We start from the raw sequence: 18,019 nt of genomic DNA, 5'->3' as shown, positions 1-18,019 counted from the left end.
TCCTGACAGAGCTGGTGTAACTGAATCAAGTTGGTAGGCCTCCTTGCTTGCATACACTTTTTCAGTTCTGCCCACAAATTAGGATAGGATTGAGGTCAGGGCTTTGTGATGGCCACTCCAATACCTTGACATTGTTGTCCTTAAGCCATTTTGCCACAACTTTGGAAGTGTGCTTGGGGTCATTGTCCACATAGGAAGACCCATTTGCAACCAAGCTTAAACTTCCTGACTGATGTCTTGAGATGTTGCTTCAATTTATCCACATAATGTTCCCTCCTCATGATGCCATCTATTTTGTGAAGTGCACCAGTCCCTCCTGCAGCAAATCACCCCCACAACATGACGCTGCCACCCCCGTGATTCACAGTTAGGATGGTGTTCTTCAGCTTCCAAGTATCCCCCTTTTTCCTCCAAACATAACGATGGTCATTATGGCTGAACAGTTCTATTTTTGTTTCATCAGAGCAGAGGACATTTCTCCAAAAAGTAAGCTCTTTGTCCCCATCTGCAGTTACAAACCATAGTCTGGCTTTTTTATGGCAGTTTTGGAGCAGTGGCTTCTTCCTTGCTCATTGGCATTTCAGGTTATGTCGATATAGAACTCATTATACTGTGGATAAAGATACTTCCACATGTACACCTCCAATTGACTCAAATGAAGCTTCTAAAGCCATGACATCATTTTCTGGAATTTTCCAGGCTGTTTAAAGGCACAGTCAACATAGCGTATGTAAACTTCTGACACACTGGAATTGTGATACACTTACTGGCCCAAGTGAAATAATCTGCCTGTAAACAAATGTTGGAAAAATGACTTGTGTCATGCACGATGTAGATTTCCTAACCGACTTTACAAAACTATAGTTTGTTAAAAACTATAGTTTGTGGAGTAGTTGAAAAACAAGCTGAAATGACTCCAACCTAAGTGTATGTAAACTTCCGACTTTAACTGTAAATATACACATATACAGTTGAAGTCTGACGTTTTTTTTTATGTAAAAAATATATAAATAATATTTAGGTTTTCAATCAATTTTATTTGTGGAGTGCCTTTGTCACAACTATGCAAGAGAAAACATGTTTTGGAATGTGGTAATAAAAAAATACCCCAACCACCAATGCGTACGGTCAGCAAGACGTGTGGTCAAATGATGAATATTTATAAGCGCCAAGTGTGCCTCATATGACAACAGTAAAAAAAAAAAAAATTGTCAGCTCATGCTTACAAGGTGTGAATCTAAAAGCAATGGCATCAGTTAGAGCATGTCCATGTCACATAAACAACAAAAGCATTGCTGATGTATTTTTTTAGCTGGGTCCCCTCTCTCAGTGGTGACATTTTGTGCTGATAATCATCCCGTAGCATTGTAACCAGTATGTTCTATCCAAATGGTGCCATCCCTTCCTCTCTCCTGTCTCACCATTTTATTTGGTGATGGCATGGGCACCTGCTCAGCGCGCACCGTTCTGGCTTTTTTGTGCTTTGCCCTGTAGGTTCTGGCTGAAGCTCAGAATCAGAAGAACAATCATCAGAGATGATTAATTTCTTCCCCACTATCGGAGTTGTTTTCATTCAGATTTTGTAGCAACGCTGATGCAGAATGTGCATTAATTTGTCTTGGTCTTCTTGCCATTGTAAATGACGAACGCACTCCAAGTAGGCCTGCGTAGACTGGATTCCATGGACTGATATATTTAACAAGGCAAGTCAGTTAAGAACAAACATGTATTTACAATGACATATTACCAGGGAACAGTGGGTTAACTGTCTTGGTCAGGTACAGAAGGACAGTTTTTTACCTTGTCAGCTCAGGGATTCGATCTAGCAACCATTCGGTTACTGGCCCAACGCTCTAACCACTAGGCTACCTGCCACCCTAACGGAGTGCTTGTCAATTGGGCATGGCACCTTAGGGGTGATTATCAACTGGGCACAGTAACAGGAGAAGGAGGGGATCAGGCCCTACAGTCGGGAGGAGGGGGAACCACAGAAAACAATTAAAAAATTACATATCTCCAGTTCTGTTTGTGATATTAAGATTCTAACAATGACAGAATGTTATATAAACATTCCAGACTTCAAACATTCCAGGGTAATAAAATGTAATTCATGAGCAGTCCAAATGACTGCTTTAGCGGTTCTAGTGTTACTGTAGCATGAGCACAACCAGTCATGATGTTTTCATCACTTCAAAAAGTAGGTTACATTCATCCAAAAGAATTCATCCAAAATACCTCCAGCATCTGAACAGTGGCTGAAAATACCTTACCAGAGAAAGCAAAGCAAAACAGCACCCCTGTAGACAATGAATGTGATGTGGTCTGGCCACATACCATACTATTTTTGGCCAGACAGCATCAGATACATAGGCTATACATACTGTGACAGAGGGGCGCTGTTGAACTCGTGCAAATGCTTTATCTGAGATTGATGCGTCTTTCTGTCGGCGCTTCTCTCGGGCAAATAAATTATAAATATTGAAATATTTATTTGCATGGGCAAGGAGCTATGGTAGGGCGGACCAGGCACCCTAAGGCCAGCCCATAACACCGGCCAGGCACAAAACTATTGCTGTCCCTGTAAAACTAAACATTCCACTGCACCTATCCGGTGTATGTGACAATAAATAAAACATATATGTTAAGCCCCAGTGGCTCCATGTCTTTAATCTTTCTCACTCTGCCTCCTTATCCCCAGCTTGGCTGTTTATTAGTGGCCCCTACCAAGGTGGATAATCCCATCCCATGAGTCACTCCAAGTCTGACCCTCCGGTGTGGCCTCAGTGGGCACCTCCAACACTCAGAGCGGGGTGCTCATTCAACTGTGGCTCCCTGCGCCAGCAACATGGGCATGCCAGAAGAAAAACAACCCAGAAATCGATGGCTGCGGGAGTCAAGTGCGGTGGCTCGGAAGAGGGGCCTGGTGAGGGAGCGGACATCAAAGGGGTGTTCAAAGCCCCGCTTCAAACGAGCCCAGGATCAAAGAGAGGAGGAAACAGGTTGAGGGGATTAGAAAACTAGGCCACGTATTGATTGGGTTCCATGTTTTCTGTTTCCAAGGAGTTAGAAGAAGCACTAAACTGTGCCAGGCTGGCACTTTGAATCAGGGCACTGTGAATATATTAGCTACATTGCCTCAAAGAGCTCTGGGTGGAACAATTGCATTTACGTTAATCTCATGAATTACATTAGGATAAATCAAATGTTATTGATAAATAGAAATCATGCTTACACACACAAGCTTTAGATTCTTTTTCCAATTCATGCCAAGGTAGTTTATCAGATCTCAAATCCCTGCTATATTGAAAAACCTTTATCCTCCAGATAGCTTTAAAATCTCCATTGTCATAATCCTTGCCCAACTATTCTCAACAATCATACTTCACTGTTTGTGTAAGACTGTCAAATTAACTATAAAAGCTTCAGCTGATCGATCAATATGATTCATATAAAGTGCCCTTTTTATATACTTATAAGTGATATACTTATATGTACAGTGGGAAGAACAAGTATTTGTTACACTGACAATTTTGCAGATTTTCCTACTTACAAAGCATGTAGAGGTCTGTAATTTTTTTAATCATAGGTACACTTCAACTGTGAGAGACGGAATCTACAATCCAGAAAATCACATTGTATGATTTTTAAGTAATTAATTTGCATTTTATTGCATGACATAAGTATTCGATCACCTACCAACCAGTAAGAATACCGTCTCTCACAGACCTGTTAGTTTTACTTCAAGAATCCCTCCTGTTCTCCACTCATTAAGTGTATTAACTGCACCTATTTGAACTCGTTACCTGTATAAAAGACACCTGTCCACACACTCAATCAATCAGGCTCCAACCTCTCCACAATGGCCAAGACCAGAGAGCTGTGTAAGGACAACAGGGATAAATTGTAGACCTGCAAGGGGCTGGTCCCTACAGGACAATAGGCAAGCAGCTTGGTGAGAAGGCAACAACTGTTGGCGCAATTATTAGAAAATGGAAGAAGTTCAAGATGACGGTCAATCACCCTCGGTCTGGGGCTCCATGCAAGATCTCACCTCGTGGGGCATCAATGATCACGAGGAAGGTGAGGGATCAGCCCAGAACTACACGGCAGGACCTGGTCAATGACCTGAAGAGAGATGGGACCACAGTCTCAAAGAAAACCATTAGTAACACACTACGCCGTCATGGATTAAAATCCGGCAGCGCACGCATGGTCCCCCTGGTCAAGACAGCGCATGTCCAGGCCCGTCTGAAGTTTGCCAATGACCATCTGGATGATCCAGAGGAGGAATGGGAGAAGGTCATGTGGTCTGATGAGACAAAAATAGAGCTTTTTGGTCTGAACTCCACTCGCCGTGTTTGGAGGAAGAAGAAGGATGACTGCAACCCCAAGAACACCATCCCAATCGTGAAACATGGAGGTGGAAACATCATTCTTTGGGGATGCTTTTCTGAAAAGGGGACAGGACTGCACCGTATTGAGGGGAGGATGGATGGGGTCATTTATCGCGAGATCTTGGCCAACAACCTCCTTCCCTCAGTAAGAGCATTGAAGATGGGTCGTGGCTGGGTCTTCCAGCATGACAACGACCCTAAACACACAGCCAAGGCAACGAAGGAGTGGCTCTTTAAGAAGCATCTCAAGGTCCTGGAGTGACCTAGCCAGTCTCCAGACCTGAACCCAATAGAAAATCTTTGGAGGGAGCTGAAAGTCCGTATTGCACAGCGACAGCCCTGAAACCTGAAGGATCTGGAGAAGGTCTGTATGGAGGAATGGGCCAAAATCCCTGCGTGAAAACCTGGTCAAGAACAACAGGAAACGTATGATCTCTGTAATTGCAAACAAAGGTTTCTGTACTAAATATTAAGTTTTGCTTTTCTGATGTATCAAATACTTATGTCATGCAATAAAATGCAAATTAATTACTTTAAAATCATACAATGTGATTTTCTGGATTTTTGTTTTAGATTCCGTCTCTCACAGTTGAAGTGTACCTATGATAAAAAGGTTATCAAATACTTGTTCTCCCCACTGTTTGTCAGCTGTGAATCTTTCTTTCAAATATAAGTATATTTGGGGAAAATCTAACACATCACTGAGTACCACTCTTCATACTTTCAAGAATTGTGGTCGCTGCATGTTATGGGTATGTTTGTCATCAGCAAGAACTAGGGAGATTTTAGGATAAAAAGAAACAGAATAGAGCTAAGCACAGGCAAAATCCTAGAGGAAAACCTGGTTCTGTCTGACAGACACTCAGACAAATTCACCTTTCAGCAGGACAATAACCTAAAACACAAGGCCAGATATACATGAGATATTTACCAAGACACAATGGAATGTTCCTGAGTGGATTAGTTACAGTTTTGACTTAAAATCTGCTTGAAAATCAATGGCAAGACATGAAAATGGCTCTCTAGCAATGACCAACATCAAACTTGATAGAGCTTGACAAATATTTTAAGAATAATGGGCAAATATTGTAGATTTACCCAGAAAGAATAATGGGCAAATATTGTAGATTTACCCAGAAAGACTCACAGCTGTAATTGCTGCCAAACGTGATTATAACATTTATTGACTCAGGGGGTTGAATACTTATCTAATCATTTACATTTACATTTAAGTCATTTAGCAGACGCTCTTATCCAGAGCGACTTACAAATTGGTGAATTCACCTTCTGACATCAGTGGAACAGCCACTTTACAATAGTGCATCTAAATCATTTAAGGGGGGGTGAGAAGGATTGCTTTATCCTATCCTAGGTATTCCTTGAAGAGGTGGGGTTTCAGGTGTCTCCGGAAGGTGGTGATTGACTCCGCTGTCCTGGCGTCGTGAGGGAGTTTGTTCCACCATTGGGGGGCCAGAGCAGCAAACAGTTTTGACTGGGCTGAGCGGCAACTGTACTTCCTCAGTGGTAGGGAGGCGAGCAGGCCAGAGGTGGATGAACGCAGTGCCCTTGTTTGGGTGTAGGGCCTGATCAGAGCCTGGAGGTACTGCGGTGCCGTTCCCCTCACAGCTCCGTAGGCAAGCACCATGGTCTTGTAGCGGATGCGAGCTTCAACTGGAAGCCAGTGGAGAGAGCGGAGGAGCGGGGTGACGTGAGAGAACTTGGGAAGGTTGAACACCAGACGGGCTGCGGCGTTCTGGATGAGTTGTAGGGGTTTAATGGCACAGGCAGGGAGCCCAAGATATAATCAAGATATATTAGTGTTTTATTTTCCATCAATTGAAACAATTTATAATAATTTTCTTCCACTTTGACATGACTGTCACGCCCTGGGCATCCTATGTCCTTATTCTATGTTTTGTATTGCTTTGTTTTGGCCGGTATGGTTCTCAATCGGGGACAGCTGTCTATCGTTGTCTCTGATTGGGTAGCATACTTAGGTAGCTTTTTCCCACATGGGTTTTGTGGGTAGTTATTTTCTGTTTAGTGTTTGCACCTTACGGGACTGTTTCCGTTTCATTTATTCTCTGGTTATTTTGTATTAGTGTTCAGTTCAATAAAAAAACATGAACACTTACCACGCTGCGCTTTGGTCCGACTACTCTTCCTCATCCGACGACGAAAGCCGGTACAATTACAGAGAGTTTTGTGTGTATTGTTGACAAAAAACAACAATTAAATCCATTTTAATCCCACTTTGTAACACAACAAAATGTGGAAAAAGCCAATGGGTGTGAATACTTTCTGAAGGCACTGTATGAAACCACACCGTGGCCCTATTAAGTGAAAGCTATGCCCGGGGTGGTGTTCTGAACAGAGGAGGTTAAAACATAATAACAAAGCAGTGCTCCCTTTCTCACCCTCAGGAAGGAGTCCAGGGCCCCGTTCTCCATAAACTCTGTGATGATCATGACTGGCCGGCTCTTAGTGACCACGCCCTCCAGTCGGATGATGTTGGGGTGGTCAAACTGGCCCATGATGCTGGCCTCAGACAGGAAGTCCCGCCTCTGCTTCTCCACGTAGCCCGCCTTCAGGGTCTTAATGGCCACGTACAGCTCCCTCTTCCCAGCCGGCTTCAGACGACCCTTATACACCTCCCCAAACTCGCCTGGAGGGAAAGACATGGGATTACTGATTGATTACCTTATTACAAAGCCAGCTACATGTATGCAAGCTGATGCCATATATTTTAACTTCCTATTCTAATACATATAGCACATGTACAATCAAAAGTCCCCATAAAGATAAAACACTGTATGTGTGACAGACGCAGAGATAATAGAGCCCAGCTTCAGGGTCATAAGACAAGTGCTGTGCTGACAAGTCCGCAGATGTCAAACATCAGCCAGTGAGAGGACCATTCTTTTGCTGAATGCATGAATATGTCAAGTCAAGTAAAAAAATAAATGTCCCCAACAGATAAAATCAGCATGAATTATAGATGGAGGTGGTCCGGTTACTGAGATAGCGGCTAAATTTGCTCTCTGTCAAGAGAGGAGCTCTGTGAAGTGGATATGGTTCTCTATCTAAAAGCAAAACAAATTAGATGGAAAAAGTGTTTTTTTTTAACTGAATAGCTGTGCTAACACCTGGATACTGTACAGGTAAAGAGAAAGTGGAGGAGAAAATGATATAGATTCATGGATGCCGCAGAGGTACTCCATTTCCACCATGTCACCTGCACCAATGACCTCCTCGATCTTCACACAAGACACGTCGATCTCCTTGGCAAACTCTCGGACGGCCTCGTTGGGGTCCTCGTAGGTGAAGGGATCGATGTAGATCTTAATCCCTGGTGAGCCAGAGAAGTGGGTGGGGCATCCCATGGGGGAAGGGCAGTTGGACATGTCCGGTCTCAGAGAGAGTTCTAGAACAAAGGCCGAGGAGGATGAGAGGTTAGGATGAGCACGGGGAAGCTCAAACAAATATATCATCAGTGTTTGTCCGTGTGTGACTATATGTATGTACAGTATGTGTGTGCGTGTCATCTCCATGTTTTTCTTTCCAGACTCTCGCTCTTGCTCTCACAGACACAGAGATGTAAACTATTTCCCGTAATTGCTGTGGAAGGCAATTTCCTTGGCTCCTCTATCCCACCTTCAGGAACTGAGCAGAAACTGATAAAAATGACACAATATCACATTACCCTCTGTACAGATGATACGGGTGAGTCCCTGACAATAGTAGCTTGGAATCTGAGTGCTACTGTCATCCGGAGCAATGGCCAAATGAGAAATACAGAACGCAGAGACCTTACAAAAATTTGTGTGTGATTTGGCAAGTGTGTATGTGTGTGAGTGGGCATAAATGTGTTTTTTAGACCCTAGAGTCGATCCTGATTGTTGTCCTGTAACCGATATTATAAGGCCCTAACATTAATAAAATCAAATGTTATTGGGTGGGTACACATATTTTGCAGATGTTATGCAGGTACAGTGAAATGCTTATGTTTCTAGCCCCAACAGTGCAGTAATACCTAAAAATACAAAACAATACACACAACCCCCCCCCCCCCCCCCTTGCCCTCAGGACAGCCTCAATTCGTTGGGGCATGTACTCTACAAGGTGTTGAAAGCGTTCCACAGTAATTATATAGAATGAGCCTTGACTAGAATACAGTATATACAGTGCATTCGGAAAGTATTTTAGGTTTTAAGAAATGTTTGCAAATGTATTAAAAATAAAAACTTAAATATCACATTTACATAAGTAGTCGGACCCTTACTCAGTACTTTGTTGAAGCACCTTTGGCAGCGATTACAGACTCATGTCAAGTAAAATAACATTTTATTGGTCACATACGCATGTATAGCAGATGTGTACTGCGGGTGCAGCAAAATGCTTGTGTTTCTAGCTCCAACAGTGCAGTATTTTTTAACAAAGGAATGGAATTAAGAATATATGTGGACGAGCAATGTCAGAGCCGCATAGACCAAGATAGTTGAATAGCATAGAATACAGTATATAAGAGATGAGTAAAATCAAGATATGAAAACATTATTAAAGTGACTAGTGTTCCATTTATTTAAGTGGCCAGTAATTTCAAGTCTATGTATACAGACAGCAGCCTCTAATGTGCTAGTGATTACTATTTAACTGTCTGGTGGCCTTGAGATAAAAGCTGTTTTCAGTCTTTTGGTCCCAGCTTTGATGCACCTGTACTGACCTCGCCTTCTGGATGATAGCGGGGTGAACAGGCAGTGGCTCGGGTGGTTGTATTCTTTGATGATCTTTTTGGCCTTCCTGTGACATCGGGTGCGTAGGTGTCCTGGGGGGAAGGTAGTTTGCCCCCGGTGATGTGTTGGGCAGACCGCACCACCCTCTGGAGAGCCCTGTGGTTGTATTTGTGGAGTTTCTCCCATTCTTTTCTGCAGATCCTCTCAAGCTCTGTCAGGTTGGATGGGGAGTATCGCTGCACAGCTATTTTCAGGTCTCTCCAGAGATGTTAGATCGGGTTCAAGTCTGGGCTCTGTTTGAGCCACTTAAGGACATTCAGACACTTGTCCCGAAGCCACTCCTGGGTTGCCTTGGCTGTGTGCTTAGGGTCATTGTCCTGTTGGAAGGTGAACCTTCGCCCCAGTGTGAGGTCCTGCTCTGGAGCAGGTTTTCATCAAGGGTCTCTCTGTACTTTGTTCCATTCATCTTTCCCTCAACCCTGACTAGTCTCCCAGTCACTGCCGCTGAAAAACATCTCCACCGCATGATGCTTCCACCACCATGCTTCACCGTAGGGATGGTGCCAGGTTTCCTCCAGATGTGATGTTTGACAGAGGGTTCAATCTTGGTTTCATAAGACCAGGGAATCTTGTTTCTGATGGTCTGAGAATCCTTTAGGTGACTTTTGGAAAACTCCAAACGGGCTGTCATGTGCCTTTTACTGAGGAGTGGCTTACGTCTGGCCACTCTACAATAAAGGCCTGATTTGTGGAGTGCTACAGAGATGATTGTCCTTCTGGAATGTTCTCTCATCTCCACAGAGGAACTCTGGAGCTCTGTCAGAGTGACCATTGGGTTCTTGGTCACCTCCCTGACCAAGGCCCTTCTCCCCCGAATGCTCAGTCTGGCTGGGCAGCCAGCTCTAGGAAGAGTCTTGGTGGTTCCAAACTTCTTTCATTTAAGAATGATGGAGGCCACTGTGTTCTTGGGGACCTTCAATGCTGCAGAAATGTTTTGGTACCCTTCCCCAGATCTGTGACTCCACAAAACAAATCATGTCTCGGAGTTCTATGGACAATTCCTTCAACCTCATGGCTTGATTTTCACTCTGACATGCACTGTAAATTGTGGGACCTCATATAGACATGTGTGTGTCTTTCCAAATCATGTCCAATCAATTTAATTTAGCACAGATGGACTCCAATCAAGGATGATCAATCGAAACAGAATGCACCTGAGCTCAATTTCGAGTCTCATAGCAAAGGGTCTTGAATACTTATTTAGGTATTTTTGTATTTAGTTTTTTAAATTTGTAATACATTTGCAAAAAAAACTTAAAACCTGTTTTTGCATTGTCATTATGGTGTTTTATGTATAGATCAATGAGGAAAAAATGTATTTAATTAATTTTAAAATAAGGCTGTAAAGTATCAAAATGTGGAAAAAGTTAAGGGGTCTGAATACTTTCCGAATACACTGTATATATGAAGCATGTAAAACAGTATGTAAACATAATTAGTGACCAGTGTTCAATGATTATGTACATAGGCCAGCAGTCTCTAAAGCGCAGGGTAGAATGCCAGACGGTAGCCGGCTAGTGACAGTGACTAAGTTCAGGACAGGGTACTGGGCGGAGGCCGGCCAGCGGTGACTATTTAACAGTCTGATGGCCTGGAGATGAAAGTCGTTTTTTCAGTCTCTCTGCCCAGCTTTGATGGACCTGTACTGTCTCCGCCTTCGAGATGAACAGGCCGTGGCTCAGACTGCTGAGGTCCTTGAAGATCTTCTTCGGCCTTCCTGTGAAACTGGATGCTGTAGATGTCCTTGAGGGCAGGCAGTGTGCCCCTGGTGATGCGTTGGGCTGAATCCGCTAAAACCCTCATACATGCATTAACTTTTTATGGCTGCAGGGGCAGTATTGAGTAGCTTGGATGAAAAGTTGCCCATTGTAAACGGCCAGCTCCTCAGTCTCAGTTGCTAATATATGCATATTATTATTAGTATTGGATAGAAAACACTTTAAAGTTTCCAAAAACTGTCAGAATATTGTCTGTGAGTATAACAGAACTGATATTAGAGGCGAAACCCTGAGGAAAATCAAAATAGGAAGTGGCTTCTATTTCGAAAACTCCATGTTCCATAGCCTCCCTTTGCTGGATTTAAAGGGATATGAACCAGATTCAATGTCAACAGTCTTCAGACATGTTTTCAGGCTTTTATTTTGACAAATGAGCCAGAACAATAACATCGTATCAAGTGGTCACATGAGTTTTGCTCGCGCAACAGAGTTTGGATTGGTATTGCTTTTCCCTCTCCTACTGTGAAAGACATTTACGGTTGATATATTATCGATTATATATTTTAAAAACAACCTGAGGATTGATTATATAAAACGTTTGACATGTTTCTGTGGACATTATGGAAACTATTTGGAATTTTCGTCTGCGTTGTCGTGACTGTGGATTTCTGAACATAATGCGCCAAACAAACAGAGGTATTTTGGATATAGAAATAATCTTTACGGAACAAAAGGAACATCTGTTGTGTAACTGGGAGTCTCGTGAGTGAAAACATCCGAAGATCATCAAAGGTAAACAATTAATTTGATTGCTTTTCTGATTTTCGTGACCAAGCTACCTGTGGCTAAGTGTACTTAATGTTTTGTCGTGCGATCGATAAACATACACAAACCCTTGGATTGCTTTCGCTGTAAACCATAATTTCAAAATCTGACACGACAGGTGGATTAACAAAAGGCTAAACTGTATTTTCCTATATTGCACTTGTGATTTCATGAATATAACTATTTTTAGTAATATTTATTGAATGAGGCGCTATGCTATTCAGCGGTTGTTGATGACACTTATCCCGTTAGTGGGATTGCAGCCATAACAAGTTCATCTCCTTCCATCTTGACTACTGCAACTCACTTCTCTCCTGCATCAACTCAAGCTCCCACCATAATCTCCAAATGGATGGTTACAATTCTGCAGTTCGACGCCTCATCCACACTAAGACCTGGCAGCACATCACCCCTGTCATTCGTGAACTCCACTGTCTCCCAACATATTGATTACAAGATCCTCCTTCTCAACAACAAAGCCTTCACCACCTTGCCCCCCACTTACCTCTCAGACCTCTTTCTCCCCTACCAACCAACATGCACACTCCATTCCACCTTATTATCCCCAGGTCGAAGCTCCAGAGCTTCAGCGACATGGCCTTCTCCACGGTTGCTCCTAGGCTCCGAATCTCCCTCCAGCCATCCATGACTCAGAGGCCATCACTGCCTTTCAGTCCCTCCTAAAGCCCAACCTCTTTGACAAGGCCTGCCCCACCTGTCCTCTACCTCAAACAGTCACACTACAAACTCCACTATGGCCAAGACCAAAGAGCTGTCAAAGGACACCAGAAACAAAATTGTAGACCTGCACCAGGCTGGGATGACTGAATCTGAATCAAGCAGCTTGGTTTGAAGAAATCAACTGTGGGAGCAATTATTAGTAAATGGAAGACATACAAGACCACTGATAATCTCCCTCGGTCTGGGGCTCCACGCAATATCTCACCACGTGGGGTCAAAATGATCACAGGAACGGTGAGCAAAAATCCCAGAACCACACGGGGGTACCTAGTGAATGACCTGCAGACAGCTGGGACCAAAGTAACAAAGCCTACCATCAGTAACGCACTACGCCGCCAGGGACTCAAATCCTGCAGTGCCAGACGTGTCCCCCTGCTTAAGCCAGTACATGTCCAGGCCCGTCTGAAGTTTGCTAGAGAGCATTTGGATGATCCAGAAGAAGATTGGGAGAATGTCATATGGTCAGATGAAACCAAAATATAACTTTTTGGGAAAAATTCTAATCGTCGTGTTTGGAGGACAAAGAATGCTGAGTTTCATCCAAAGAACACCATACCTACTGTGAAGCATGAGGGTGAAGACATCATGCTTTGGGGCTGTTTTTCTGCAAAGGGACCAGGACGACTGATCCGTGTAAAGGAAAGAATGAATGTGGCCATGTATTGTGAGATTTTGAGTGAAAACCTCCTTCCATCAGCAAGGGCATTGAAGATGAAACGTGGCTGGGTCTTTCAGCATGACAATGATCCCAAACACACCGCCCGGGCAACGAAGGAGTGGCTTCATAAGAAGCATTTCAAGGTCCTGGAGGGGCCTAGCCAGTCCCCAGATCTCAACCCCATAGAAAATCTTTGGAGGGAGTTGAAAGTCTGTGTTGTCCAGCAACAGCCCCAAAACATCATTGCTCTAGAGGAGATCTGCATGGAGGAATGGGCCAAAATACCAGCAACAGTGTGTGAAAACCTTGTGAAGACTTACAGAAAACGTTTGACCTCTGTCATTAACAACAAAGGGTATATAACAAAGTATTGAGATAAACTTGTGTTATTGACCAAATACTTATTTTCCAACATATTTTGCAACTAAATTCATTAAAAATCCTACGATGTGAATTTCTGGATTTTTTTTCCAGTCATAGTTGAAGTGTACCTATGATGAAAATTACAGGCCTCTCATCTTTTTAAGTGGGAGAACTTGCACAATTGGTGGCTGACTAAATACTTTTTTGCCCCACTGTACATCTCATGTCTGAGCCATTGAATTGCGACTCCACTTCGTTCCTGTACTGTTGTATTGCCTCTTTGATTGCCTTATGGAGGGCATAGCTGGTCTGTTCATACACGTCCATGTTTCCAGTCACCTTGCCATGGTTAAATGCGGTGGTTCATTTTTTCAGTTTTGTGCAAATGCAACCATTTATCCACGGTTTTTGGTTTGTATAAGTTCTAATCATCAGAGTGGGAAAGCATCCTCTATGCACTTCCTGATGAACTCAGTCACTGAGTCAGTGTATACGTCAATACCATTCTCAGAGGCAGCCCGGAACAATTCCCAGTACTCGCAATCAAAATAATCTTGAAGATTCTGATTGGTCAGACCAACATTGAACAGTCCTTACCACAGGTACTTCCTATTTAAGTTTCTGGCTATAGGAGGGGAGGAGCAAAATGGAGGCGTGATCTGATTTGCCAAAGGAAAATCAAGCCTAACAGTGCATCAAAATCACAAATAGATTTGGCTTGAATGTTGGTGCCGTAAGATAGGGAAAAGCGTCATAACACACACTAAGATGAAAAATTCCAGGAAATATCACCTCCTGCAGTAGACATCCTATTTTAAGATACAGAGAAAAATAAATTAGATCCCACACACTGCACTTGCACAGTATCAGTATTTTTTGCCAACATTTTGGCCTCACAGCCTTCGTCATAGCTTCTATGTTTCTTCAAACTGTTATTTAACATTTCCTATGCACCTGCAAAGCAATCCCTAAATGTGTGTGTGCATTTCACTTTAATGATTGAGAAAAAAAATGAAGTAAACTTAATTATGAAAACCCAGCCAAAGTTTCCAGTTTAAGGTCAAGGGTAACTATAGATTTTTCTGATATCTGCCTCTTTCTACATATATTCCACAAAAATGGAAGAATAATGGAACTATTGAAAGTAAAGGACAATCAGACGTGTTGACTTGAGAACATCTATTCTGTGGCTCTTGTGGGGATCAAGGCTTGGTTCTCAATGGAACAGGATCGGCTCATTCTGACATAGTCCTAATTGCTTTGAACCAATAGGATACTCAGATTTAATAGACAATTAAGTGAATCCAAACACACTCAAATGAGAGGATTTACTCAGGCACCGGGGGAAGAGAAACAGCTCACCATCCCATAATGGGTTTCTTGGCAACCTGCACTGACTGTACTATTATAAGGGTATATCTGCACAGCGTCCAAATCTTTTCACACCACATGTGCAGAATCTATTCAATTTATGATCAGCAACATATCATTTTATGTCTTGTTTAAACAGCAAACAGTGTATATATTTTATCTTCACCTGTGCTGTGGCACCATCTTTTTATAGATGGCAAAGAGAAATAATAGATACTAAATGTAAACATTCTCTTCCTCTCTGATCTGAGTGTCCATCAAACAGAATAACTGTTAATCCTGAGAGAGAGAGAGAGAGAGAGAGAGAGAGAGAGAGAGAGAGAGAGAGAGAGAGAGAGAGAGAGAGAGAGAGAGAGAGAGATAAATAACTGAACAGGGCAACAAGACTCTTGGGAAATCCACCCTTAATTAGGCCGGATTCAGAATCCATTGTAACAGATTGATCTGTGAAAGGTCAGGGCCCTGTAGGCACTCGATTGGCAGCATGTTATCCAATATTGATCATTTTAGCTGTAAAACACTGAAACTTGTTCAAACATTAGACGCTATTCCCTGACCACTGCCCTGGTCCAGAACCCACTGTATGTAGGGTGTGTGTGTGTGAGAGAGAGACAGAGAGAGAAAGAAAGAGAGAAAGCGCATGATACAAATTCATAATGAGTACATTTACAAGGTGTATCTCATCCTAAAGCACTGTGTTGGGATATCTCAACTCATCCGGCACCATTGTATAGCATCTAAAGTGAGGGAAACAAGTATTTGATCCCCTGCTGATTTTGTATGTTTGCCCACTGACAAAGAAGAGATCAGTCTATAATGTTAATGGTAGGTTTATTTTAAACAGTGAGAGTCAGAATAACAACAAAAAAATCTAGAAAAACGCATGTCAAAAAAGTTATAAATTGATTTGCGTTTTAATGAGAGAAATAAGTATTTGACCCCTCTGCAAAACATGACTTAGTACTTGGTGGCAAAATGCTTGTTGGCAATCACAGAGGTCAGACATTTCTTGTAGTTGGCCACCAGGTTTGCACACATCTCAGGAGGGATTTTGTCCCAATCCTCTGTGCAGATCTTCTCCAAGTCATTAAGGTTTTGAGGCTGACGTTTGGCAACTCAAACCTTCAGCTCCCTCGACAGATTTTCTATGGGATTAAGGTCTGGTGACTGGCTAGGCCACTCCAGGACATTAGGGGGAAGTATTTTCATTTTTGGAAATAAAACGTTCCCGTTTTAAGTGGGATATTTTGTCAGGAAAAGATGCTAGAATATGCATATAATTGACAGCTTTGGATAGAAAACACTTCTAACATTTCCAAAACTGTAAAGATATTGTCTGTGAGTATAACAGAACTGATGTTGCAGGCGAAAGCCTGAGAAAAATCCAATCCGCAAGTGCCCCAGGTTTTGAAAGCGCTGCGTTCCAATGACTCCCTATATGGCTGTGAATGTACCATCAACGAGCTTACGCTTTCTATGTATTCCCCAATGTGTCTACAGCATTGTGACGTAGTTTTACGCATTTCTGTTGAAGAATAGCTGTATGGGGCACATTGCGTAAGTGGTCACATGGTGGCTCCGAGAGAGATTCTCGTGTAAAGTGCAGAGGTAGCCATTACTCCAATTGGTCCTAGAGAAAAAGGAATTGTCCTGACATATCTATTCGATAATATATCCTAGAAAAATAACTTGAGGATGGATTCTAAACCACGTTTGCCATGTTTCTGTTGATATTATGGAGCTAATTTGGAATATTTTTCGCCGTTGTGGTGACTGCAATTTCCGGGCGATTTCTCAGCCAAACGTGAAGAACAAACGGAGCTATTTCCCCTACAAAAATAATATTTTGGGAAAAAATGAACTTTGGCTGTTTACCTGGGAGTCTCGTGAGTGAAAACATCCGAAGTTCATCAAAGGTAAACGATTTAATTTGATTGCTTTTCTGATTTCCGTGACAAGTTTGCCTGCTGCTAGCAAGGCATAATGCTATGCTAGCCTATGATAAACTTACACAAATGCTTGTCTAGCGTTGGCTGTAAAGCATATTTTGAAAATCTGAGATGACAGGGTGATTAACAGAAGGCTAAGCTGTGTTCCAATATATTTCACTTGTGATTTTCATGAATAGGAATATTTTCTAGGAAGATTTATGTCCGTTGCGTTATGCTAATTAGTGGCAGATGATGATAATGGTCCCGTTCATGGGCTAGGCGTCACTACAGGTTAATGTGCTTCTTCTTGAGTCACTCCTTTGTTGCCTTGGCCGTGTGTTTTGGGTCATTGTCATGCTGGAATACGACCCATTTTCAATGCTCTGGCTAAGGGAAGGAGGTTCTCACCCAAGATTTGACGGTACATGGCCCCTTCCATCGTCCCTTTGATGCGGTGAAGTTGTCCTGTCCCCTTAGCAGAAAAACACCCCCAAAGCATAATGTTTCCACCTCCATGTTTGACAGTGGGGATGATGTTCTTGGGGTCATAGGCAGCATTCCTCCTCCAAACACGGCGAGTTGAGTTGATGCCAAAGACCTCCATTTTGGTCTCATCTGAGCACAACACTTTCACCCAGTTGTCCTCTGAATCATTCAGATGTTCATTGGCAAACTTCAGACGGGCATGTATATGTGCTTTCTTGAGCAGGGGGACCTTGCAGGCACTGCAGGATTTCAGTCCTTCACGGTGTTTTCTTGGTGACAATGGTCCCAGCTGCCTTGAGATCATTGACAAGATCCTCCCGTGTAGTTCTGGGCTAATTCCTCACCGTTCTCATGACCATTGCAACTCCACAAGGTGAGATCTTGCATGGAGCCCCAGGCCGAGAGAGATGGGCAGTTCTTTTGTGTTTCTTCCATTTGCGAATAATCGCACCAACTGTTGTCACCTTCTCATGGGTGCAGGGGATCAAATACTTCTTTCCCTCACTGTATGTACCGGAGAGGAATAAGGAGGCAGGGATGAAGGAGGATAGGTAACGAGCTGTGTCTTAAATAGATAATCTATCAACAAAATAGCCAGGATGTTATACAAGGGATGATAGGTGTCAGATGTTGTGTGTTGCCTCTGGTGGAGTCACTGGTAGAAGAGTGTGTGAGTGGGAGGGTTCGTGGGGGTGTGTGTTGTGTGTGTGGGATGGGATGGGATGAGAGCTTTATGCTT

At 42.9% G+C, this 18,019-nt stretch overlaps 1 protein-coding gene across 1 annotated transcript in view; it reads right to left on the bottom strand.

The window, feature by feature from the left end:
* LOC135512873 (ephrin type-B receptor 1-like) overlaps positions 1 to 18,019 on the bottom strand; it is a 202,228-nt gene that overhangs the window by 27,808 nt on the left and 156,401 nt on the right. The window contains exons 10-11 of the mRNA XM_064935338.1: positions 7,630 to 7,818; positions 6,812 to 7,059 (exon numbers count right to left, since the gene is read on the bottom strand). Of these exons, the coding sequence (XP_064791410.1) occupies positions 6,812 to 7,059; positions 7,630 to 7,818 (437 nt within the window). The remainder of the gene's footprint in view (positions 1 to 6,811; positions 7,060 to 7,629; positions 7,819 to 18,019) is intronic.

The sequence above is a fragment of the Oncorhynchus masou genome, chromosome 24 (assembly GCF_036934945.1).
Source record: "Oncorhynchus masou masou isolate Uvic2021 chromosome 24, UVic_Omas_1.1, whole genome shotgun sequence".
NCBI classification, from domain to species: domain Eukaryota; kingdom Metazoa; phylum Chordata; class Actinopteri; order Salmoniformes; family Salmonidae; genus Oncorhynchus; species Oncorhynchus masou.
Note: the sequence above shows the minus strand (reverse complement) of the source record. Positions and strands in the feature narration are given on the sequence as shown.